The 27,119-nt window shown below is 47.6% G+C and overlaps 1 protein-coding gene across 1 annotated transcript; it reads right to left on the bottom strand.

Moving 5' to 3' along the window:
* Positions 1-1,174: 1,174 nt before the first annotated feature.
* Positions 1,175-25,038, bottom strand: ECHDC3 (enoyl-CoA hydratase domain containing 3). The gene is made up of 5 exons (XM_055296549.2): positions 24,655-25,038; positions 19,718-19,839; positions 17,608-17,705; positions 11,586-11,786; positions 1,175-2,031 (listed from the first exon to the last, which is right to left on the bottom strand). The coding sequence occupies exons 1-5, from the start codon at positions 24,822-24,824 to the stop codon at positions 1,711-1,713; spliced, it is 912 nt and encodes a 303-aa protein (XP_055152524.1). The 5' UTR covers positions 24,825-25,038; the 3' UTR covers positions 1,175-1,710.
* Positions 25,039-27,119: the final 2,081 nt, after the last annotated feature.

Here is a 27,119-nt window from a genome sequence, read left to right as displayed (position 1 = left end):
TCACTCTACGATGTCAGCTGTTTGACCTCGGACAAAGCTGGCCTCAACTACTCGCCCATGAGCTGGAAGTCGCTGCAGTACCTACACCACTGGGCCGTCAGGAGGATGAAATTAGAATGTACGGAGGGTGCTCAGCACACAGTGTTTGTCCAGGAAGTGGCAGCTCTCATAACCTTCTGTGCATGAGTAGTAACAAACTCCTTTTTTTTCAAGAGCACACTCTATGGTTTCTAAAATCTAGGAAAGAAACAAATTGTTTTTCTCAACAGAAACCTGTGAGAACAACTTGGGGACACCCATACCATGAGACCCTTGCCCCGGCCATTTGAACAACCATAGGCTAGAGCCTTACAGCTCTTCATCCCCAGCATGGTACTCATCCCATGAATGGCCATGTTCTACTCACAGGTGAAATAAACTGGTTTTAAACAGTCAGCCTTACAGCAATCTTGAGGACAAGAGATTTGGGACATTTCTCGGGCCACATTTGACCTGAAGCCAGCAGGTCATAGACTTAGGTCGCAAGTCAAATCCTTGCTCAGGTGGGAAACTCATGCACTGCACCTGGTTCTGGTCTGTGATCTTTCTTGGAAGCCGAGCATCATTTGGAAGTGTGTCTGGAGGAGGTATTCCTTTTTTTTTTTTTTTTTTAATTGAGGCAGAGTCTTGCTCTATCGCCCCAGAGCTAGAGTGCAGTGGCACCATCTCGGCTCACTGCAACCTCCACCTCCGAGTTCAAGCGATTCTCCTGCCTCAGCCTCCCGAGTAGCTGGGATTACAGGCACACGCCACTGTACCTGGCTAATTTTTGTATTTTTAGTAGAGACGGGTTTCACCATGTTGGCCAGGCTGGTCTTGAACTCCTGACCTCAGGCAATCCACCTGCCTCGGCCTCCCAGAGTGCTGGGATTACAGGCGGGAGCCAGTGCCCAGCCGGGAGGAGGCGCTCTTAGTGCGTAGGCTGTGTGCACCCTACCTCCTCTCCCCAGTGTTTTCATCTTCAGGTTGAGCCTGGAGTCCAGGTTTCACAAAAACGTGGATAACAAGGACATTTGTTATAGAAATAGGAGGCACCTACTCTATGTCATCAGCGTGAGCATACAAAAACAGTTAACTGATTTTTTTTCTTTTCTTAGACAGCTTGCAGTATAGCTGGGGAGATAAAACATACCAGTCTCTATAAAGATTTAATTTATTTAAACCACATAAGATTATTCAAAGCCATAGGCATGATTACGTCTCCACAGAATCAAGAAGATTTTCTGTGTGGAGAGTATCTCGTTGAGATTTGAAACGTGTCGCCTCTCCTGAGCAGCCAGGATGAACTCTGCTTAGGAGGACGTTTCGGATGAGGGTCAGGCTGGCGTCCTTCTTTCTGCCTCCACGGGTTGCCACCTTCTGCTATGTCGGGGGGTCGCTTGCTTAAGATGTTGTAAGGAGCACCCCAAATGCCAGGCTTCCCGCCACAGCTGGCCCCCTGCAGGGCTCACTAGCCTTGCACTGAGGTCAGCACCTCAGTCACTCTCCATTTTGTCCTTTCCCCATGAAATAGTGGCTTTTAATGTAGGCCAAATGCTGTGACACCAATATCAAGTCACAAAAGCAGCTTGTCTGTCGCCTGTTGAAGCTGAGAGGCAGTGGTGGAGCTGGGGCCAGAGGGGAGGGTGGGCTCCTGGGCGCTGCCCGTGGACCTCACTCCTCTGCCTCTACTCACGATGGCTCGTGTGACCAGACAGGTTTTCTCTTCTGGAGGAAGGCCGTGATGCCCTCCTGCCCATCCCGCAGGGCCAGGTTGTCCACCATGGCCTGGGAGGTGAGGTGGTAAGCCGTCCCCAGGTCCTGGGGCAGCTGCTTGTAGAAGGTGGCTTTGCCCAGGGACACCACCGGGCGGCTCAGCGACGCGATCTTCCTCGCGATCCGCATGGTCTCCTCCTGCAGCTCCGCCTCTGGCACCACCTTGCTAAGCAGCCCGTGGAGCAGGGCCTCCTGGGCAGAAATGGGCTCGCCAGTAAAGAGCATCTCCAAGGCCACCTACGGGGAGACACGGGAGGTAACTGAGGTGCTCTCCTGTGACCTGCCCCCGCCACCTGAGTCCCGCCTCGGCTCAATGACCTGCTTCCTCAAATACCACGTCATCTGCCAGCCCTGACGTCTTCAGTGCCCTGACTCCTGCCCGGGAGGAGAGTGGATCTTTCCAAGAGCGAAGAAACCACACCAGGCCCAGGGGAGCAGTGGCTGTCCATGTGCTCTTGCTCCTGCACAGATCTGGTCACGGAGCCTGCCACAGCTGGGGAGTTCGTCTGCCTCTTTTGAGGGCCAAGCACACGACGGCAGCCACATCAGATGCGATGCCCCACAGACACTGCAGCGTGGGGGCGGGGGGGGGGGGAAGTGGGGGTTCCAGTACCTCTTGGAACCCACTGGGGCCACCTCCCACAATAAGCAGTCACAGGGCTGCCACCTCGGCCTGACTGGAAAGAGCAGACCCAGCCTCCTGGAGAAGCGAGGATTTACAATGTCTTCAGGGACCAGACGCAGAGCCCAGCATGGTTTTAACTCACCAGTTGGTAAGATGTGGCAAGGAGAGGATGCCCTCTCCCCTCCTACAACCCTCCCCTGAGGTTCTACGGCTGGCGATGCCCTCTCCCCTCCTACAACCCTCCCCTGAGGTTCTAGGGCCCAGCTGCCTCCCTCTCCACCGTGTCCTCTGCTCCACAACCGCTGCGTGCTGCACCAACCAATTCTGTCACGCGCTACCAAGCCTGGCTCCTCTAAGGTCAAACTTACAATGGAAGAGAGGGGTCCCCAGGTGCACAAGGACACACAGGCAGGGGCCTTCCCTCCCCCACCCCTCACTCAGGCTCTCACATCAGGCATCCCTGATGTTCCTCAAACACGCCCATGCACCGTCACCTCAGTGTCCTCGGACTCGCTGGTCCCTCTGCCTGGGGTGACTTTTCCCTGGGTGTCCTCCTGGCGCACGCCCTCATCACAGGCCTCTGGTCCCACGTCCCCTATCACTGAGGTCTTCCATGGCCGCCCTGCTCCAAGTGTAAAACAAACCCTGATGCGACCCCATCTGGCTACATGTTAAATCTTTTGGGCTTCTCTCCATGTAACACCCTATATATTTCGCGTTTGTTTGTAGTATGTGTCCTTTGTAGCACGTCAACTCCAATAGGACAGGATTTTTTTTTTTCCAAGATGGGGTCTCACTATATTGCACAGGCTGGTCTTGAACTCCTGGGCACAAGTGACCTTCCCGCCTTGGCCTCTCAAAGTGCTAGGATTACAGGCGTGAGCCATCATGCCTGGCCATTTTTTTTAGTCTTCTGTTGATTTCTGTATCTCCAGCACTGGAAGACTGTCTTGCACATAGCAAGCAACCTACCAAATATTTATGAGGGAAGGAAGGAGAGAGGGAGGAAGGCAGGCAGGCAGGCAGGCAGGCAGGCAGGCAGGAAAAGAGTACAGCACAAGCGGCAGGCTGGTTCCTTTGAGACGAGGGCAAGGAGGTGATACAGCTTCCAGCTGGCTCTGGCTCTTGCTCTTGGGACCTGGCCTCCATGCTGTGAGGAAGCCCAAGCCACACTGAGAGGCTGGGTGCAGTGTGCCGCCAACCACCCTTGTGGGGGCCCAGCTCAGAGGTAGCCTCCACAGCCAGACACGTGACCAAGCAGCCTTCAGATGAATCCCCAGCTGAGGCTGCCGACCCTCTGGAGCAGAGAGACGCCTTCCTCGCTAAGCCCTGTCCAAATTGCAAATTCTGTTGTCTTGAGCTACTATACTGTGGGTGGCCTGTTGCCTGGTAATAGATAGCTGGACTAGCCGGAGACACACACAGGGGAGGCATCAGCATGTAGAGTGGGGTTTCTCAACCCTGGTGATACTGACGTTTGGATAACTTTTGCAGGGAGAGTGGGGGGCTGTCCTGTGCATTGCAGGACGTTCTGCAGCATCCTTGACCTCTGCGCTCTAGTTATCAGTAGTACCCACCCCCCACCAAGCTGTGACAATCAAGAATGTCTCCAGGTATCGCCACCTATCCCTGGGCCAATACTGCTCCCAGTTTAAAACCATGGATCTAGAAGGTTTTTAAGCCACAGGACTAGATTGGATCCCCCAGGACTGAACTTGGATAGAGAGACCAGAAGCCTGGCCCAAGGCCCCTCCTGCCACCATGGGTGGAGATGGAGCCCACACGCACTGGGCTGGCAGCCAGGGACGGGTGATGCAGGACTTCCTTTTCTCCTCTGTAAAGTTAAAGGCATGGACTAAATCGCCACCTCTGTTTTGGAACTGTACCGATTTTACGTTGGAGGGAGCAGGAACGTGACAGCTATGGGGGTTCCAGGGCAGATCATTTTTAGTTGACCAGGAAGAGCACTTCACACCAAAGCGTGTCTGAAGCCCTGGTTGAACCAGGAGCTAAAAAGCGGATCCTGTTGTGAACAGCTGTGAAATAGGACCCTGCTGAAGACATCTAGCAGGTCACAGCATGGGGCCAGGACAGTGCTCTGCTCCATCTCTGCCCCCGAACTGGGTGTCAGCTGGGATCAGAAGCCAAGGTGGAGACGGTGTCATGGCTCCTCCCAGCCACTTACCCTCCACTGACACAGGCGGCTCTTGGGGAACTCACAGGGACCAAATGTCAGGAAGTGGCTAAGCCTGAAAAACTGATGCAACATGAAAAAACAACAAAAGCCACCCAAGTCAACCTTATCGATCCCTTTGTCACTTGCAATGATCAAGTCCTAGATGACTTTCAGAGTCGTTAAGAATGGAGTCAGAGCTGGAAGGAGGAAAGAGTAAATCCAAAATAGTAAGTGTTCCTTCCTGGCCAGCTCAGCAGATGGGCATGTATTCATCCCAGGTGAGGGGCTTGTGGCCTGGGCCGGCAGTGTGTCGCTGCAGAACTGCACGGAATTCCAAATGCCCCAGATGTTTTGGGGCGGAGTCCTTTGGTCCAAATGCCCAGATGTTTTGGGGCGGAGTCCAAGCTTCACAGGTGGGGCCTGGTCCCAGGCCTGCTGGGCACTGGTCCTCCTGGGACCTCTGAGCAAGCCATTTCTCACCTCTCACTTCTGCAGCCAGCACACTCGGGTACAAATGACCGTCACCAAGAGACACAGTGAAGAAGCCACTAATGACAGTAGGGCACACTGTCACATCGAGTACAATGGAAAGGCTGGGGAAAAATGGTCCATCTGAGCCAGACATAAATCAGGGAAGTCACTATGAAGATTTTGCTTGCAGAAGAAAAGCTCAGGGACCTGGTTTGAGCTCAAGGGACCTGGCTGAGCCAGGTGTACCTGAGTTCCAACCCCAGCTCTGCCACTTACTAACCACAAGACCTTCAACTAATGCCTTGGAGTTTGTTTCATCTGGAAAACAAAAATAAGTGCCTCCTGCAGTATTGCAAGGATTAGAGATAGCAGGTGCAAGGCTCGTATAATAACAGTCCTGGGCACTCAGTAGGCACCTAGTGAATGCAATGCCTATTTTTAACACACCTAGGCCAACTGCAGATGGTCCATGATCTCTAATGCTGGCTTTTAAATGGTTACCCCAGCCTTGGAATGGGGGTGATTATTTAAAGCAGAGGGGTCTTCCGGATCTCATAGGCCACCCAAGTGGCAACAACCGTGTGCTACAGCCCACAAGGGACTCTCCCCACGTCATGCCCCTTTGCATGGGCGTGTTGTCTTAGTCCATTCAGCCTGCTGGAACACAGCACCACAGCCCGGTGGCTTATAAACAACAGCATTTATAGTTCTCCTTGAAGAGGTCCTTTACATCCCTTGTAAGTTGGATTCCTAGGTATTTTATTCTCTTTGAAGCAATTGTGAATGGGAGTTCACTCATGATTTGGCTCTCTGTTTGTCTGTTATTGGTGTACAGGAATGCTTGTGATTTTTGTACATTGATTTTGTATCCTGAGACTTTGCTGAACAATGAAATAAAAGAGGATACAAACAAATGGAAGAACATTCCATGCTCATGGGTAGGAAGAATCAATATCGTGAAAATGGCCATACTGCCCAAGGTAATTTATAGATTCAATGCCATCCCCATCAAGCTACCAATGACTTTCTTCACAGAATTGGAACAAACTACTTTAAAGTTCATATGGAACCAAAAAAGAGCCCACATCGCCAAGTCAATCCTAAGCCAAAAGAACAAAGCTGGAGGCATCACCCTACCTGACTTCAAACTATACTACAAGGCTACAGTAACCAAAACAGCATGGTACTGGTACCACAACAGAGACATAGATCAATGGAACAGAACAGAGCCCTCAGAAATGATGCTGCATATCTACAACTATCTGATCTTTGACAAACCTGACAAAAACAAGAAATGGGGAAAGGATTCCCTATTTAATAAATGGTGCTGGGGAAACTGGCTAGCCATATGTAGAAAGCTGAAACTGGATCCCTTCCTTACATCTTATACAAAAATTAATTCAAGATGGATTAAAGACTTATATGTTAGACCTAAAACCATTAAAATCCTACAAGAAAACCTAGGCAATACCATTCAGGACATAGGCGTGGGCAAGGACTTCATGTCTAAAACACCAAAAGCAATGGCAACAAAAGCCAAAATTGACAAATGGGATCTAATTAAACTAAAGAGCTTCTGCACAGCAAAAGAAACTACCATCAGAGTGAACAGGCAACCTACAGAATGGGAGAAAATTTTTGCAACCTACTCATCTGACAAAGGGCTAATATCCAGAATCTACAATGAACTCAAACATATTTACAAGAAAAAAACAAACAACCCCATCAAAAAGTGGGCAAAGGACATGAACAGACACTTCTCAAAAGAAGACATTTATGCAGCCAAAAAACACATGAAGAAATGCTCATCATCACTGGCCATCAGAGAAATGCAAATCAAAACCACAGTGAGATACCATCTCACACCAGTTAGAATGGCCATCATTAAAAAATCAGGAAACAACAGGTGCTGGAGAGGATGTGGAGAAATAGGAACACTTTTACACTGTTGGTGGGACTGTAAACTAGTTCAACCATTGTGGAAGTCAGTGTGGCGATTCCTCAGGGATCTAGAACTAGAAATACCATTTGACCCAGCCATCCCATTACCAGGTATATACCCAAAGGACTATAAATCATGCTGCTATAAAGACACATGCACACGTATGTTTATTGCGGCACTATTCACAATAGCAAAGACTTGGAACCAACCCAAATGTCCAACAACGATAGACTGGATTAAGAAAATGTGGCACATATACACCATGGAATACTATGCAGCCATAAAAAATGATGAGTTCATATCCTTTGTAGGGACATGGATGAAACTGGAAAACATCATTCTCAGTAAACTATCGCAAGGACAAAAAACCAAACACCGCATGTTCTCACTCATAGGTGGGAACTGAACAATGAGAACACATGGACACAGGAAGGGGAACATCACACTCCGGGGACTGTTGTGGGGTTGGGGGAGGGGGGAGGGACAGCATTAGGAGATATACCTAATGCTAAATGATGAGTTAATGGGTGCAGGAAATTAACGTGGCACATGGATACATATGTAACAAACCTGCACATTGTGCACATGTACCCTAAAACCTAAAGTATAATAAAAAAACAACAACAACAACAACAAAAAAAAAAACAACAGCATTTATACCTCACAGTTCCGGAGGCTGGAAAGTCCAAGGTGAGGGTGCTGGCACTCAGCGACTGGTGAGGACCTGCTTCCTGGTTCGTAAACAGGACCTTCTAGCTGTGCCCTCACGTGGAGAAAAAGGGAGTAAGGCAGCTCTCTGGGGCTGTGGGTTTTTTTTTTTTTTTGGAGATGGAGTCTTACTCTGTCACCCAGGCTGGAGTGCAATGGCATGATCTCGGCTCACTGCAACCTCCGCCTCCAGGGTTCAAGTGATTCTCCTGCCTCAGCCTCCCGAGTAGCTAGGATTATGGGCATGCGCCACCATACCCAGCTAATTTTTGTAGTTTTAATAGAGACGAGGTTTCACCATGTTGGCCAGGTTGGTCTGGAACCCCTGACCTCAGGTGATCCATCCACCTCGGCCTCCCACAATGCTGGGATTACAGGCGTGAGACACCACGCCCAGCCTGGGGCTGTTTTCATAAAGTCAGTGAACCCATTCACAAGGGCTCCATACTCATGATCTCATCACCCCCAAAGGCCCCACCTTCCAACACCATCACCTTGGGGGTGAGGATTCAACACAGGAATTTGGGGAGGACACAGCATTGAGACCGTAGCACTCGGCATCTGTCCCCCAGGGAGCACCAAGAGCAGGGTGAGGAACTGCAGGAGAAGCACTATGGAAAGAGTCAGGCCTGAGCAGAACCCACGGGGTACTTCTGCACACACACACGTATGCATTCGCACTGGCACCGCAGCACTGGCAGGGTCTGTCCCTGGGGCTGCCACGTGGCCGGGCTCTGAGGGAAGCACACTGGAGTGAGGGTCATGGGTCCCATCTCACTGGCCGGACATAGGACACGAGGCCCTGAAATTCCCAGGCCCTCTTGCAAACTGGGTGTGGAACTGTGCGTCCTCTAAAACTGCACTCCCAACCTCTGGCCACACAAATCACTGCTAAAATGCAGCCCGTCTGGGGCAGGCTGGAGACCCAGCCTTTCTCCCAGGCTCTCTAACATCTGCACCAGTTTGAGCAGCGGGCTTTAACCATCTTTCCAGCTTGGAAACCCCACTCTGTTCTCATTAGCTGATTAGGAAATCAGAGTCTGCCTGCCTCAGGAAAATGACTGTTCTGGGAGGAAGGGCTTCTCATTTCCCCTGTGCTCTCCAGTGAGGCCGGCAGCTTGAGGCACTGGCTCAGGGTCTGAGCAAGGCCAGCTCTGCCTGGGAACGGAGCAGCTGCTCCAGGCAGGGTGTTTTATAGGGTGCCGGGAAGATGCATTATTTAGATCATGCCTAGGGAGAGAAGCTCTTTATAAATGGGGAATATTATTCATGTCCAGGCCTGGTCTGGATTGAACAGACAGGCTCGATTCCATGTTTTCTGCCCCAGTCTCCAGCACAGCCAAGCAGGTCCCTGTGGCGGCCACGAGAGGGCACTAGTGACCCACACATGTTGTCTTAGCCAGTGTAAGACAGGCCGAACTTCCTGCCCAGGCCAGTTTGCAAGCTTACCTGTGGGTGTACGAGGGACACGCACTCACCCCCCAAAATACTCGGTGGGCCTGTGCATGGATGTCCGTGGATGGGTTCACATGTGCACCATCGGCAAAGACAACGGGCAGGTGGTTTGGGTCAGGTTTATTAGATTGTTATGAATCCCAGTTTTTCCTCCTAAAGCAGGCCCACACAATTAGATCTGCAAATCCAGAAACCTAACAAAGGCCTTAAGCTCCAAAAGACTTTTTCTTCCTACAAAATTCCCTTTATCAGTACTGTGATTTCTGCTTTTCAGTGTTGACCCCAAGCCATGTTCCTGAGTCATGGCTCTGAGCGGCCCAGCATTAATGAACGCAGCATGCAAGGACTTGTTGACTGAACTCTGAACCGCTTTCAGGCAGCTGATTAGAAAAAACAGGCGAGTCTCCAGTCATGTGATTTAGAGGCCTTCTGGCGGTCAGAACATGAGAACAGAGACCAGGAACCTGAGCATGGCCATCCGGAGATTGTTTGCCCCATTTTCTGAGAAGGTCTGTCCTTGGGAGGTAAAAGCTACTTTGGTTCAGCCAACTGGGCGATTATGAAATGGGGTTTCTGGAGACTGGGCTTCCTTGGAACTTAAGGCCTGTTTTTGTCATATTTTCCCCTTTTTCTTCTCAAAAACTTTAAATTTTATAGATTTAAAACTTGATAAATATGGTCTAGCGTTAAGTTTCTAGGAATCAAATCTAATAAGCCTTGATTTCAAAAGTTTAAGAGAGAATGGGTTCTTATCCAGACAGTAGGGCTGACTTCAAGGTTTCAAGCGCTTTACTGTGGAACCTTCCAGCACATCAGGTGTTGAAGCGGACAAGCAGCTGTCAGCACAGCTGTCTTTTATTAGACAAAGGCCTTGTGATTTGATTTGCACAGTTATAAGATAGTTTATGAATAAGCTCCGACAATCAATTTGTAATACATAAAGTAGAGTCTTAAGAAATATTTACTGAATGGGCCAGGTGTGGTGGCTCACACCTGCAATCCCAGCATTTTGGGAGGTCGAGGGGGACGGACTACTTGAGGTCAGGAGTTTAAGGCCAGTCTGGCCAACATGATGAAACCCCATCTCTACTAAAAATACAAAATTAGCCGTGCATGGTGGCACATGCCTGTAATCCCAGTTACTATGGAGGCTGAGGCAGGAAAATCCCTTGAACGTTGCAGTGAGCTGAGATAGCGCCACTGTACTCCAGCCTGGGTGACAGAGCAAGACTCCGTCTCAAAACAAAAAAACAAAACAAAACAAAACAAAATTTACTGAATGAGTTTAAGGTAAGTGTCTATCTTGACAGAATCGAAAACATCCTCTTAGTCTGAAGACGCTTTAGCCAGCCGTCACCTACTGTACTGTGAAGCCCACTTCCAGCCCACTGTCCTAAGTGTGTGTGTTCACAGGAATCTGTCTTCAGAATTTCCCCACAAACACACATTTCTGCAAAAACTAACAAAGGGGCACTGCAAAAGAAAGGAATACTTCCCTACACTCCTTGGTCCTACTACTGGATTTCCCTTGGATCTTATTTCTCTTGCGTCTTAGGCATGTGAGCAATTGCTGATTTTCATAGTTGATGCTAAAGTAGATCATATACATTAGAAAGCAATTTAGCTTCTTTACTTGGTGTGGTCTAAGACTCTGCCCCCCTTTTTACAGATTTCCAATTAAGAACAAGGATGCACTTTTTCTGCAACAAGAACACTGTTGGTTTACACTTAAGGGAGGTTTAGGAAATATTATTTTATGATGTTACAGGAAGGAAGAAAGCTTTGTGATGGAAACAGACTTCACTGTAGTTAACAAAACCACTTTGCAACATGGCTCCTTCTTGGGCAGATTCAACATACCACGCACAGGAGATTCATGTTCCTGAAATGCAACCATTGTAAACCCAACACACTCCAGACATCACCTACTCTAAATCCGTTCTGGAACAAGACAGACTGTTGATGAAGAGTGAGCCAGCGACACTACTATCCTAGGCCCTTGATACTGGCATTACGTCAGCACGCTATTCTATCTCATGGGCAACCATTCAGTGCAACAAAACTGAGTCTCGATTGCATTTCAAATAAGATTACAAAATATGTGCCATTAGGAAGACAAACAAAACTAATCAGCAAACCTACCCAGTGGTACTGAGGGTACACGTGATGGAAATGCAGTGATTTCACAAATTGACGCCCGGCATCAGAAGCTACAGAGGAACAGGCAGGCGGTCAGCTCTTCCCTCCCTGCCATTAAAGGGAACATCATGGCCCATCTAGCCAGAGACACTCTGGGCAGAACGTCCTGATATGAAAGGCACTTTTAACAAGTGGATCTTGAATCATCGCATGCACTGGAGGAGGAACTCCAGAGAAGGCTGGGAGGCAGAGGTGGGTGAGAGGAGTTAAATTACCTTTCTAGGCACTGCTCTTGCCAAGGCAACCCCAGGGGTAGAACAGAAGAGCCCGATGTTCACCCCGGGAGTGGCAAAAGAGGACTTGTCGCTCGCCACAGCAATGTCGCAGCTGGCAACCAGTTGACAGCCAGCAGCCGTGGCCAGGCCATTGACCATGGCAATGACGGGGACGGGGTGGTTCCGGATGAGCATCATGACCTGCGGGACAAACACACCCACTTCACTTCCACCCAGAGGGAGGCACAACATTAATGCCTACTGCTTTTTTTTTTTTTTTTTTTTTTTTTGACAGAGTCTCACTCTGTTGCCCAGGATGGAGTGCAGTGGCAAGATCTCGGCTCACTGCAACCTCCTCCTCCTGAGTTCAAGCGATCCTCCTGCCTCAGCCTCCTGAGTAGCTGGGACTACAGGCAGGGGCCACCACGCCCAGCTAAATTTTTTTTGGTATTTTTAGTAAAGATGGGGTTTTACCATGTTGGCCAGGCTGGTCTGGAATTCCTGACCTCAAATGATCCACCCACCTTGGCCTCCCAAAGTGCTCAGATTACAGGCGTGAGCCACCACGACCAGCCAACGTCTATCATTTTATATGACTTTCCCTGTTTCCAGAGGACTTTTCATATGCATGAGTTTATCCGATTCTATGGAAGAAGGGTGAAAAAAGGCACAGAAAGCACTAACTCCTATTAAATATCTACTCTGAACCAGGCAGTGTAATTTGGTCTTTCTGAGAGCCCCATGGGGACAGAGCTCTATTGTACAACAAGGACACTAAACTTGGTGGGGGCTGACACAGGGGGTGGCCCCAAGCTCAGCTCCTGAGTAGTGACAGACCCCCACCTGCCTTCCTGGCAAATGTGCTGAAGAATAGTGTGGATTTTTATCTCTGGGGAACAAATCAAACCCTTCACAAACACTTCTGTTCTCACTGTACCTGTGTGAAGCTCTTGTGTTAAAGGTCTGAAGCTGGTATTTGGCGCTTCCTTGAAAAATTGAGGTGGAAAAGGCCTTGAAGGCAGTTTTCTTAATAATTACTTTCAAATTACCACCATGAAGACTCTCTCAATTCTATTAAAATGGGGGTGGGGGGACTCTGCTGTCATCAAAGTAAACAAAATTCCTAAAATAGAGCCATTGGCACAGAGAGGAGAGACAAAAATGTGCTAATGTGACTGCTCCAACCAATAAATTTCCAGAACTTTAACTTATTTTTGCAGCTTATGTTTTCATGCCACAGAGTGTGTTGCTATGGTAACTTCAATTTCTAAAGTGCTGCTCTTTGAACCTTGGCAGGGAGAGAGGATGGGAATGAAATTTGGGTTACTTTCCCCAAGGCAGGTATTCAAAGACAAACGACCTTCATTGATTTGAAGATTTTGTCTAAGAAGCTTATCTTTCATATCCATAAACATTTGATATTTGTTAGCTTTCTTCTAAAATAACCAATTATATATTTCAGGCTATGGTATCATATCCTATAGTAGTGCTTTTTGACTTTTTTGGGGGGAGGTCTCCTTTTGAGAACCTGGTAAACGCTAATGACATTTATCTTCCCTACGATAAATGAGGAAATGCATCCTCCTCAGAAGAACACAGGTGGGTAGATCACCTGAGGTCAGGAGTTTGAGACCAGCTTGGCCAACATCATGAAACCCTGTCTCTACCAAAAAAAAAATACAAAAATTAGCTGGGTGTGGTAGCGCGTGCCTGTAATCCCAGCCTACTTGGGAGGCTGAGGCAGGAGAATTGCTTGAACTTGGGAAGTGGAGGTTGCGGTGAGCTGAGATCGCACCATTGCACTCTAGCCTAGGTGACACAGTGAGACTCTGTCTCAAATTAAAAAAAAAAAAAAAAAAAAGAAGAAGAATGCACAGATAAGTAAACACCTGTACACAACACTGTTCATGGATTTAGGGGGTTCATGCTCTGTAAGGCGAGGCTGGGGATGGGCTAGTTAGAGCACTCATTACCAGTGAACTGGAATGAATAACAAGGGGAAGAACTCCCAAGAACTTCTAAAGTCTTGCTGCAAAGAAAGAAAAGATTTTGTTTTCGTTCTGAGTGTTGTTGCATCACCCAAGGAACTGAAGTTACTAATGAAAAGCCAATTGACTGGGATTAGAGTTCAACAGTCTACCTGTCCTGTCCATCATCTGTGAATGGCTAGGATTTCATAAAACTTGGCAGAAAAATAGGTAATACATATATATTCAGCATTAAAAAAGCATATAATTATTAACATTATTTTTTTGAAACAGAGACTTGCTCTGTCACTCAAGCTGGAGTGCGGTGGCGCAATCTTGGCTCACTGCAACCTCCGCCTCCCAGGTTCAAGTGACTCTCCTGCCTCAGCCTCCTGAGTACCTGGGGTTACAAGTGTGCACCACCATACCCGGCTAACTTTTTTGTATTTTTAGTAGAGACACAGTGTCACCATGTTGGCCAGGTTGGTCTCAAACTCCCGACCTCAAGTGATCCGCTCAGCTCGGCCTCCCAAAGTGCTGGGATTACAGATGTGAGCCACTGTGTCCAGCCTAAAAATGCATACATTCACCTTTGATCTAGGAATTCCACTTCTAAGAAATAATGTGAGATAGGTAAAAAGCCTTATGCCAAAGATGCTCACCAAATCATTATTTTATAATAGTAAAAAACTATAAATAATATAAATATACAAAATAAATAAATGGCAACGGAAACTAAACTACATCCATTGACTAGGATGCTGTATTCTCAGTGAAATGAAAATTTCCAAGAGAAACACCAGCATGGCAGTCTGGAGCTTATGCAGTGGTCTGCAACCAGGATGCCAGGGTTTGACGCCCAGTCTGTCACTTACTCTGCCTAATCCTGGACAAGTCATTTAACCCCTCAATTTTCACATCTGTAAAATGGGCATGATAATAGCACCAACCTTATAGAACATGACAGTTATATAAATTAACATATCTAAAGTACTTAAAATATTATCTGGCATATAGTAAGCATTCAATGCTATAATCATATTATGTAATTCTATACTGTAATCTCATCCATATATGATTATTTAGAAAAACAGGTTCACATGGAAAAATGATCTAAAAGGAAATACAGCAAAATATTAATCACGGTTCTCTCTGGGTGGTATGATTATGGTATGACATCGGTAATCTTTTACTGTTCTAGACTTTCAAAACTGTTTACAAGTACTCATTACTTTCATGATTAAGACTATTTTAGGCCGGGTGCTGTGGCTCACACCTGTAATCCCAGCACTTTGGGAGGCCAAGGTGGGCGGATCATTTGAGGTCAGGAGTTTGAGACCAGCCTGGCCAACATGGTACAACCCCGTTTCTACTAAAAAAAAAAAAAAAAAAAAAAATTAGCTGGGCGTGGTTGTGCACACCTGTAGTCCCAGCTACTCAGGAGGCTGAGGCACAAGAATTGCTTGAACCCGGGAGGCAGAGGTTGCAGTGAGCCGAGATCATGCCACTGTAATCCAGCCTGGGTGACAGAGCAAGACCCTGTCTCAAGAAAAAAAAAAAAAAAGACTATTTAAAATATAAAGTTAGAGAGAAGTTCAGAAAAGACAAAGGGAATTTAAATAATCAATAAGCTAGAATAATCAAACACTTGATAGTCAAGAACTGATTATACCTATTTGACCTTCCTGAATTAGGTACTGTTTTAGGTCTGCTGACTCCAAAATGTGACATAAATAGAACTCTGCCCTAACCTCGTTTAACAGCATCACTAAGGGTTTCACGTTATTTCCCAAAGCAAGAAACCTTGTCCCATTGTCATTTGATTGACGGGGTATGAGAGCAAAGTGCAGAATCTTCTCCTGAACTAGAGTTTCCATCTCCAAACTTCAACAGGATATAAGTAGAGAGACAAGGAAGAAGTCTCTAACGTGAGCGCCATGGCAGGTCATTTTCACTCTTCCAGAGTCAAGTTCTTCTCATTCTCATTCTACTCATTCTCAATTTGCCATACTCCTGGTTTGTATATAATTAACTATCATGCAGTACTTATGGTCTGTAACAAATTGGTATAGTTTTTAGATGCTTAGCTAATTCAGATACCTCTATCCTCCTTTCTAAAATCAAATTTTCTCATGCATGAACTGAACAATGAAATATCTAGCTCATTCTGTTCCAATCTGCCTGTTGATTTCACTTGGAAATGGAAGTCTTGCACAAGTTCATGGCACTCATATTTATCCAAGACAATGTTATTTTCTTAGAAATGGTTTAAAGAAATCAATACGCTTTCAGTCCTATTTTACTACTTTGGGGTAGGCCCTGTTTATGCACTGAGTCTTTTTCAGGGAGTCAGAGGCCTCCAAAGGTTAGGGGCTTCCAAGAAATCTGGGCTTTGTCCTCTGAAGAAGGCCTGCTCCCCTGTGGCCCATGGCTATGCTGTTTAGATCCCAGTTCATGAAGTTACCACAGCAGAGTGATAAAAGCAGACCCTTAGGGAGGATAAAAGGGCTTTACTGGTTTCTCTTTGATGCTTTTCAACTTTAGCCAAACATACTGGGTATCGGTAGAAAAAAACTGTTAAAGCACCAAGCCTTGGCAAACCCAAGAGTGGAATGTTACATAAACATCATTAATGTAGGAAACAAAAGACCCAGGTCTCGGCTCTAACTTGCTCCCACTTCCCCATGAAGCTTCAAGTAAATTGCTTTTCCTGTTTATCCTTCCATGGAGTGAGAAAAATATAACCTGACCTCTTTATGGGTTTCTGGAAGGGCAAGGAAAACAAATGGGGATGTCTTAATCATCTTCCCATTCACATCCCTGTTGCTCACTTCTGTCTTGTATCATTAAATATCTGTGAAATCATTAACGACCAAATACATGAATGAATAAGTCAATGAATGAATAAAAAAATTAGGTTAAACTATCTTAGAGGCAGGTTATGAAACCGTTTTATATGTGTTGTTTCCCAAATAGATTTTCAGTTTCAGTTTGGCAGAAAACAATTTTTTCTTATGCTTCCCTCAATGCCTTGCAGGTATTATAATAGGTGCTCAATAAATGGTCATTAGATGAACAATGTATTACTTAAAGCTGGATTCTCTATTCAATTTTTCATTACCCAAGGGGTTGATTTCATGCCTTTAAAAATCATCCAAAACTTTTTGTACCTCTTCTTCCTCTGTGGTCGTTGGTATTGTTCCTCCTTAATATGGTTAAAGGGCCAGAAAAGAAGCAATAATGAAGAGGTTAATTTTCCTACTTGGAGGTGGTGATTATAAAGGCTGGTTGAAAGAAGCATTTGAAAATAATTTTAAAAACCATTATTGTTATTCCATTTATTAATGTTCTTTCCCATTTAACATAGTTCAAAATTTTAAAAATTATTATAATCTTAGATTCTTCTTCTCTAAAGGCACACATTTTCACCTTTTCCTTCTTACTCCAAACTTCTATACCAAGACATACTCCCACAATGCTAGACATGGCAACTATGAGTACCATCCTATATTCCACTTTCTTTGGTACAAAACAAAATCAATAGCAAATTACGGTCACTTTTTAAAAGTCTAAACTAGGCCGTGCACGGTGGCTCACGCCTGTAATCCCAGCACTTTGGAAGGTCGAGGCAGGAGGATCACCTGAGGTCAGGAGTTTCAGAGCAGCCTGGCCAACATGGTGAAACCCCATCTCTACTAAAAACACAAAAATTAGCCAGGTGTGGTGGCGCACGCCTGTACTCCCAGCTACTCAAGAGGCTGAGGCAGGAGAATTGCTTGAACCCGGGAGGCAGAGGTTGCAGTGAGCCAAGACTGCACCACTGCACTCCAGCCCGGGCGACAGAGGGAGACTCTGTCTCAAAAAAAAAAAAAAAAAAAAAAAAGTCTAAACCAAATAATTGCTTGGATAAAGGATCTGATGACCAAACAATTTCCAGTTGCTCTGGGTGGTTGGGTCTCATGGATATAATCTTATCCGTAAGGTAGAAGGCGAACTCAACATTTAATATAGTGATCATTTGCAGGTTTGCACTGTTGACTGTCGTCCCGGCTTACCTTGGAACAGGTCTGAAATACTTCGGCATGGTAATCACAGCCTTGCTCCTCTGTCAGCTCCTTTAAATCATGCCCAGAAGAAAACACAGGCCCCTCAGCTGCAAATGTTTCCAATTGAGAAAAGAAAACAAAAAGATGTAAACACCCAGAGTTGGGCAGTTAGTTCCCTTCCTTGTCTATGAATAACCTCAGCAAACTTTCACTTGGAGAAAGTTAATGGCCTAATTTTGAGAAGAATAATTCCAGTTTGCTTAAAAAGTTCCAGCCAGAATTTTGTGATGAAAAATGCAAGGTGAGGCATTTTTTTGGTGCCTCTGTGTCCTAAAAGTCCTTGATGGAAAATGATAGAAATACACAATTACATAAGGAGAAGTTTTCAGTTACCAAGGCAAAGGTATTTTATACACAGGCTTTATTTGGGGACTTGCTCTGGCCTGAATGTATTGCGTCACACAAGCTCATCAAAATCCCCCATGCCGAAGGCAGTGTCCATGTCATTTCGTCTACAAGTAGTGGACAGCCATCATGGCTGAACTGGGAAGGTGAGGGTAGGAAGAGACCTCGGAAGCCTTCTGGTCTTCATTTTACAGATGAAGGATCACAGGATGTGGCTGCCATCACTGCTGTCATCAACAAGAAAATGTCATCCTACTGATGAGCTGATATCATTTTCTCCTACTTCCCTTTTGTTGCTGTTGTTGTTTGAGACTGAGTCTTCCTCTGTTGCCCAGGCTGGAGTGCAGTGGCAAGATCTCGGCTCACTGCAACCTCTGCCTCCTGGGTTCAAGCAATTCTTGTGCCTTAGCCTCCTGAGTAGCTGGGATTACAGGTGCCTGCCCCCACGCCCAGCTAGTTTTTGTATTTTTAGTAGAGATGGGGTTTTGCCACGTTGGCCAGACTGGTCCCAAACTCTTGGCCTCAAGTGATCTGCCTGCCTTTGGCCTTCCAAAGTGCTGGGATTACAGGCATGAGCCATCACACCTGGCTGTTGTAGTTATCTTGATTGATAGGCAATATTACTGTCTTTTTGTAAGTGAGGTAATTGTGTAGTTAAGAAGCCATAGTGAGACCCTGTCTCTGCAAAATAAAACCTTAAAAATTAGCCAGGCACAGTGGTGGCAGTGTTGCTTGAGGCTAGGAGTTCGAGACCAGCCTGGGCAACATAGCAAGACGCCATCTCCACAAAAAATAAGAAGTTAGCTTAGTGGCACACACCTATAGTCGCAGCTACTCAGGAGACTGAGGCGGGAGATCACTTGAGCCCAGAAGTTTGAGGCTGCAATGAGCCATAATCATGCCACTGCACTCCAGCCTGCGCAACAGGGCAAGACTATGTATCAAAAAAAAAAAAAAAAAGAAGTTAACTACCTTTGCTGTATCCAGGTAACATCCCACATGGCTGCTGGACTGTACTAGTTCTAATTTCTTTTCTCTTCACCATATAAAACAGTTGAACACTTTTGATTAACTATAGATAAGATGATAACATTCTGAGTTTCTGCCTCCAGAAACACTGATGCTTGATTTGCCAAACAAACATAGCATCACAAAGCATCATCATCATATTTTTTGGGCATGCTTTAAAATGCTAATATTACTATTATTTATACCAGTCCCATCATCACAAGAAAAAATAATTCTGTAAAAATTCCTTTTGGAGCAGGCAAACAAATTAGCAGAATATGGCATCTTTTCCAGCACCATTAAAGGCACTGCAGATATCAGTTTGAAAGCTTGGTAAGAAAAGAAAAGTCAGACCAATCAAATGCCCCAAAGGATTAGTGGTTAAACCCATTTTATAAGGTCCATGAATAAATCAATTCTCTGATTTTGAGGCGAAGACCAGTATAGCCAAATAAAGAAATGTTTTAGTATCTAACAAAAAGGAAAAGACATATTTTCACTGAACAGTCACCTTTGTTATAAATTCTGCAGTTAACAGTGTTAGGACCAAATCACCAACTACACAGGTGTTTTCCATAATTAATGTTCTTGTAAAGGAGCTTCAAAACAATTCTCCAGTTAAATGAAGGGATGCCCCAGTTAACTAAAGACTCAGAAAGCTCTTCTGGGCGCTGCAGAATACTAAGGACAGGTATCAGATACATACCCGAGATGATAATGACTTTCAGATCGTTGCTGTCAGCGTCATGAAGAATGTCACTTTGGAGAGACTTCAGCATTGCAAGTGACAATGCATTCCTCTTCCTGGGATTGCTCAAGACGATGTTCCTGTGAAGAACATTTTACAATCATAGGGTCATGCACCAGTCAAAACAAGTGAGGACCCCTGCGATTCCTGTCTAATTTAGGAGCTATTTTTAAAAGACAAGAAAGGAGAACTGCTAGGGCTTAGTGCCAATTCAGAGGGTCTGTCAACTCTCTGGAGTTACAGCCAAGTCAAAACAAGAAAAAGGCGACCTGAAATGCAAGCTGGGTTTCCTCCCTCTTCCCTTGATTTGTTTCTCTTTTTCTGCATGTTTGCTGTCAGAAACATGACTGCCACCTCCACAGAGAGGGCAACGCACAGCGGTTCCAAAATCAACACCACCCAGAGAGGCTGCAAGCTTAGCATGACAGCAGCAGGCACTGGAGAAATCTGACAAACAGTGGCTACCTTCCACTGCTTTCTTTCCATTGTTCCTTAGAAAAAAGTTAGAAAAGGAGCCCAGAATGAAAATAACTCCCCAGATCTCGGCTCACTGCAACCTCCACCTCGCGGGTTCAAGCGATTCTCCTGCTTCAGCCTCCTGAGTAGCTGGGACTACAGGCACCTGCCACCACACTTGGCTAATTTCATATTTTTAGTAGAGACGGGGTTTCACCATGTTGGCTAGGCTGGTCTTGAACTCCTGACCTCAGGTGATCCGCTTGCCTTAGCCTCCCAAAGTGTTGGGATTATAGGCATGAGCCACCGTGCCCGACCCAATTTTTTATATTTAAAATTTTTGTGGGTACATATAGTAGGTGTATATATATTTATGGGGTTCATGGGATGTTTTGATACAGGCAAGCAATGTGCAATAATCACATCATGGAAGATGGGGTATCCCTCCCTTCAAGCATTTATCCTTTGTGGATAACAAAGTATAAATCAACAAATCCAATGATACTCTTTTAGTTAGTTTCAAATGTACAATTAAATTATTATTGACTATAGTCACCCTGTGTGCTATAGAATTCTCAGCCTTATTCATTCATTCTATTTTTCTGTACCTAGTCCATCTATTTTTTTTTCTTTTTGAGATGGAGTTTCACTCTTGTCGCCCAGGCTGGAGTGCATTGGCGTGATCTCAGCTCACTGCAACCTCTGCCTCCCGGGTTCAAGTGATTCTCTTGCCTCAGGCTCCCAAGTAGCTAGGATTGCAGGTGTGTATCACCACACCCAGCTAATTTTTGTATTTTTAGTAGAGCTGAGGTTTCACCATGTTGGCCAGGCTGGTCTCAAATTCTTTTTTTTTTTTTTTTTTTTTTTTTTGAGACAGAGTCTCGCTCTGTCACCCAGGCTGGAGTGCAGTGGCGCGATCTGGGCTCACTGCAAGCTCTGCCTCCCGGGTTCAAGGGATTCTCCTGCCTCCGAGTAGCTGGGACTATAGGCGCCCGCCACCACGCCCGGCTATTTTTTTTGTATTTTTAGTAGAGACGGGGTTTCACCGTGGTCTCGATCTCCTGACTCGTGATCCACCCGCCTCGGCCTCCCAAAGTGCTGGGATTACAGAGGTGAGCTACTGCGCCTAGGCCCATCTTTTCTTATAGTGGCATCCTGTAAGTTTACAAAACAATTCATGCTGTCTGCAAATGGGATGATACATGAAGGAAAAAAGTACAAGCCACACAGCAAGAGGGCTCTTCTGGACATATCCTCTCACAAAAAGCTGGCGTCCAAAGGTCCTGCTGGCTCTTTTGAGGCATCCCACATGCTGAATAAAATAACCTGTATTGTCATCTTGCTGCTTATACACAGAAATGTCTTATTTTTGGCTGTTACAAGAAATGGGCAAAGAACCAAACACCAGATTGTTATTATATATTTTATATGTTTCCTATCAGTTTTCACCTACAGGTTTCCTACCTTCCTCAATCGTTTTTGAATCTGATATTCCTTCCGCGGTACAGCCAACTTGGATCCTCCATAAATAGTATTCTGTGTCATGGTTTTCTGGAAAACAAGTTTGATGACTGAATTGATTTCAATAAGAATAACCACTTTCTTTGGAATACCATTTCAAGGTTGCTGCAGTCTTCAGGTGGCTGTGCTGTTCATCTTGTTGTTTCTTATAAACATTGTTCTCTCCTAAGTACAAAAATTTCTTGTGCTGATTTGCTGATAGACTTCAAAACTTGTATTTGGTGGGGGGGTGGGAGAACTGCTTATAAACCTCTCCATCAAATAATGAGGGCGCTTCTTGTAGCAAATATAAAAAGCTGCCATCCCATCGGTGACATGCTTAATCTAAATGCTAAGGTCTCAGGCAAAACTGTATAAAAAGATTCCAGCCCCTGAGGCCATCGTGCGCTGCAGAATCTGTTCATGTGTCTTGTTAGCTGCTTGGCTCCCACACTGTGAGTGTTCTAAACTGCAGAGTCCACTCTCCAACCCAGAGGAACCAGGCTCAGCTCCTCCCGCCCCACCCAAGCTCTTCTCACCAACCATCTCCTAATTGCCAGATCCAAATCCACTGGCCATCTCTATCACTGCCTCCTTCTATAGACAGATTTCTTCTCTCCTGGTTGTTTTGTACTTCTCTGGCCGGTCCTTCTTGACTTCTTTCGTGGGCTACTAGCCCTCTGTTAACCCCTGAATGCCAGCCATCCTGAATTCTGTCCTCCACACTCTTCCCAGGCAACTTCACCGATGACCTTGATGTCAACAGCCGCCTCTGAGCTGAGCTCCAGGTGCACGCGTTCATCCCGATGTCTACTGGCCTTCTCCATCTAGGTATCTTTGGGCATCCCCCCATTCTCAAACCTGCCCCTCTCCTCTCTTTCTTATCTGAGCAGTGCCACTCAGTTGCCTGAATGAGAGAAAAAGTCATTCTAGTTTTCTATCCCTTCCTGATTCAACTGGCATCAAAGCCTGTTAATAATACCTCCTAAAAAAATCTCATCACTGAACCCTCCCAGTGGCCATCTTGGTTCAAAACATGCGATGCCTTGCACCGAGAGCTTCACCAATATCTCCTATCTGAAGAGAAACCTCTTTAAGAATGAGGTCACCACCAGAGCATGTGATAAGTGTCAAGGTAAGAGATGGTCCCTATAAATGCCCCCACGAGCTGTCTGAAGATCATTATCGTAAACCACGAGAAGGTCCCTGAAGTGAGGGACTGTCATGTTCTCACACAGAGAAGACATTCAGTATCTGTTAACCTAATGACAAAAAATAGCATTTCTATTTTTTCACAGCCAATTCCACCGAATGCAGTGGAATGACATCACATCCAGTTTTTTCGCCGTCTTTTTTCAAACCAAGTGGTGAGTAGAAACAGAGTAGGAACTTTGGAGCAGAGGGAGCTCTCTGAACCCTGGCGAGACCTAGTGGCCGTGTGGCCCTGAACAGGCTGTCACCTCTCTGAACTTGCTTCCTCACTGTAAAGTGGGCATAAAATTATCCACCTTGCAGGCCATTGTTAATTAGGCATCATGGATGCAGGGAGCCCAGCACAGAGCTGGCCCTGGGTCCATGACAGCAGTGCTGCTGGGAGGAAGAGCATGAAAAAGGGACAGTTGAAGAGTGGCAGGTCGCTCAAGTTCTTGTTCAAGTTCACCTGCTTAGTGCCCAACATAATGCTGCTTTAATGCTTGGTTAAGAAATTTCCTTTCCTACTAAACAAACCCTAGCATTCACGTAAGAGTGTTTCAGTCACCACCTTTGCTGATTCATATTTAATTCTAGAGAACTCGACCGGCCTCCTTTTTGTCATCTGGCGGCCAAGCCCAGAAGTCAGGCTTCCAACCAGATGTGCACAGATTTACAGAAGCGGAAACTTAGCAATGGGCAAGAAAGGCCCTGGCCTGGGCCCTGCTCTGGCCTGTGCTCCTGTAGTTGATGAGCAAGGGGTCCACAGGGGAGGGAACCATCCCCTTTCCAAACCCTGGGGCCATTACTGAGACCCTGGAATTCCCTGCCCCTGCTGTGGGCACCCCAAGCCCAAAGATGGCCAAGAGCAGCTGTCTGTAGGGCATGAGGGGACACACGATCCGGGCATGCTGGAAGGGTGTCTGCAGATCTGTGCACCCAGCCCCTTGCAGAGCAGCAGAAAGGACGGGTGCAAAGGTGGGAAAGGATGAGACGAGGGTGAGGAGAAAAGGAAAACGCTGAAGCCAGGGGCTGGCTCTCCACCCCTGCGGGGAACCACCTGGTCATCTGAGGATTATCAGTTCACACGCGGCCTTCTAGGTCTTCTTCGGAAGGTAAACATCTCAGGGTAGGAGAAGACGACATTTTATTTAATAGCTTGATTTAGAACTGAAACATGCTGAAACACGGTACGCAGGCCTCCCTTTGCACCCTTGCCCCGGCCAGGCAAGCACCCGGCTCAGGCCTGGAGGGGGCAGGGCCCTCCACCTTCGTGACTCCATCGCCCAGATTCCAGTTGGCGCACAAGCACATTTTTAAGAGTTTTTGGGCCTGTAGCCACAAGGGCAGCGCTCAGGACGCTGTGTACTTCGTCCTATTTACTGTCCCGCCCCCCAGCCCCGCGCCTCTGGGTGAGGGCCAAGCAGCAGCTCGGCCAGGCCCACACTACCCCGGAGCCGGGTCTGGGGCCCAGAGCCCTCCTCTCCAGGCCTCTCCGCAGGCCCAGCGGCTGGAGGCCCAGTGACGCCGCAGGCTGCCCTGAGGGCTTTGGAGCCGCGGGCAGTCCCACCGACGGCCCTACAATCCCCCCGCGCGTCTCGCTGCCAGGCCCGGGTCCGGGACATGGGGAGTTCCCTCCCCAGGGGCGTAAACGGGGCTCCGGCTCCCCGGGTGCTCGCGGGGTCAATGGCGGCGCCCTGACCCCGACTCGGCCCCAACGCGAGGAGCCCGCGCGGCCCGGGGCTGACCTTATGCCGTCCAGCTGCCGCGCGCTGGTGGGCCGCGGCTCCGACTCCCGCCGCTCCGCCCCGGTCGGGTCCCGGCTGCAGAAGCGGGCGGGGAGCTGGGCCCAGGGGCCGCGCCGGAGACACATGGGCCCCCTTGCCCCGAAGGCCCGCAAGACGGCGACGGCGGCCATAGCATCCGGGATGGCCAGACGCCGCAGTATCGCGCTGCCTGGCCGGCCGCAGGTGCTGGGCGCTCCGAGGGCGCCGCTGTGAGCAGGGCCGAGACGGAACTCAATGGAACTCGACGGTGGCCGAGACCCGGGTGGAACCGCCTGACAGGCCCAGGCTTCGCCGGGACGCCCCAGGCCAGGCCCAGTCCCCGGCACGCCCCGCCCTGACACGCCCTGCCCGGCACGCCCCGCCCCCACTAGGCCCTCCCACTGGCTCGCCGCGCCCCGCATGGTGAAAGGCGCGCATTGAAAACCCGCAGGCCGGCTCCAGGGTTGTTTGACAACCCCTGTGGGGGTTTAAGCCTGTGGGAAAGTTTAAGCGAGGGGAGGAGTTGGATGATTTCTTTTCGCACCAACACCAGGAATGTGGAGTTTGCCTGCATTAGGAAAACGAGCATCAGGGGTGAGTGGCGCTGCGCTGTTAGCAACCGCTCCCCTACCTGCTTGGGAAACGCCCCGAGCTTGGAGGGCGAGCACATGGGGGGCCTGGCTGCGCGGGCGTTGACTTTTTAATGCTTTGTGTCCTCTCATCCAGACGCTGGGGGTGCACACTTTAAGTTTATGCCTACAGGTATCTGGAAATGGAACGTGAGTTCATAAACAAAATAAAGTTAAATTTCTAGAACACCTGAGCTTGACCTCGCAGTCATGCCAAGTGCCACCGACGAGGCCGAGCACGGGGGAGCAGGGGGGTCGCAGAGCCTGATAAAAGTGACCGTCCCCAGGGCTTAGGGTCACTGCTGGTCTCTTACTAAGATGACTTTCGCTGGCTGGGAGGAGATGAGGAGGCCCCACTCCACAGTGGAGCTGGCGCAAGAGGGAACTGATACACGGGGTTTCGGGAAGACGAAGGAGCTACGTACGAGAGCACTCCAAGCCTGGACTGCGTAGATGAAAATGGAAAGGCGGCCGGGCGTGGTGGCTCACGCCTGTAATCCCAACACTTTGGGCGGTCGAGGCAGGTGGATCACCTGAGGTCAGGAGTTCGAGAACAGCTTGACCAACATGGTGAAACCCCGTCTCTACTGAAAATATAAAAAATTAGCTGGGCGTGGTGGCGCGCGCCTGTAGTCCGAGCTACTCGAGAGGCTGAGACACGAGAATCGCTTGAACCCGGGAGGCGGAGGTTGCAGTGAGCCAAGATTGTGCCACTGCACTCCAGCCTGGGTGACAGAGCGAGACTCTGTCTCAAAAGAAAATGGAAAGGCTCAGAGGCCACTTCCACCTGCTTCTACATTAGATGTAATAATAACAGGTAGCTCTTTGTGGTGCCCCACTCTGCCAGTTCCTGTATCCATGTGGTCTCTTTCAACGTTCGGGGTCGTCCAGGCAGGTATTATCCCAGTTCCCACCAATTTCACCAGCCGTGTTGGCACCAGGCCCAGTAGTTACAGAGTCAGATGAAGGATGGCGCTGTGGATGGAGGGTCCCCTCTCATCTGAAGTCCTAGGCCTGCGTTCCCATTCCTTTCATGTCTGGCTCCTCCCTGGCTTTCTTTCAGAGCCTGCAGCCCCAGTTTGAGCGTGGTGAGCAAAGAGGGACATGCAGGTGGACGGCCACCGCGTTACCCAGGCAGAAGTTGATAGAACTTACTGAATCTTGAGTCCTTCCTCAAGCAGTGCAGGACTTTTTTCAAATTCAGGCTGCTTCTCCTGGCCTCCTCTGCTTCTTTTGCAGGGGTTGCCTTTCTTTCTTCTCTCTTGTTCCGTGCCTTTCTACTCTATTTTCCACGCAGGCCTCTCCCTGACACAATTTGATTTCCAGGTGGCTAGCAGGCTTCTCCCTGGCTTTGATTTCTGCACTTCTTTCCTGTGCCACATGTCTCTGCTGCACAGATGTGCCTTTGCTACCTTTTCACATTTCCTTTAAAGACCTGCAGATGCCTGATGGAACATTGCAGAAATAATGCAGGATGAAAACACGGTTCCCAGGAGGCCGGTGTCTCAGGCTTGATGTGGGAATGAATGAAGGAAGACTTAGACCACCTCAGGGCTCAGGGAAAGAAATGTGAAGTACAGATTTTCAGCTTCTTATGGAGTGGTTTTTGAATTTATTTTTTATTTATTATTTTTATTTATTATTATTTTTTAATTTCAGGCCTTTCTAAGGTAGACATGTAATGACATGGTTCAGAGGTGCAATGGGGAAGATGGAGGGGCTTACTTTCAGTGAGAGCCCTTGGGTGTGTAACATGATCAAATTCCAGTTTCCCACCCTCATCCTCCACTCCAAATCTGTCCCCCACAGCCCCACAAA

Source organism: Symphalangus syndactylus, chromosome 10 (genome assembly GCF_028878055.3).
Source record: "Symphalangus syndactylus isolate Jambi chromosome 10, NHGRI_mSymSyn1-v2.1_pri, whole genome shotgun sequence".
In the NCBI taxonomy this organism is placed as follows: domain Eukaryota; kingdom Metazoa; phylum Chordata; class Mammalia; order Primates; family Hylobatidae; genus Symphalangus; species Symphalangus syndactylus.
Note: the sequence above shows the minus strand (reverse complement) of the source record. Positions and strands in the feature narration are given on the sequence as shown.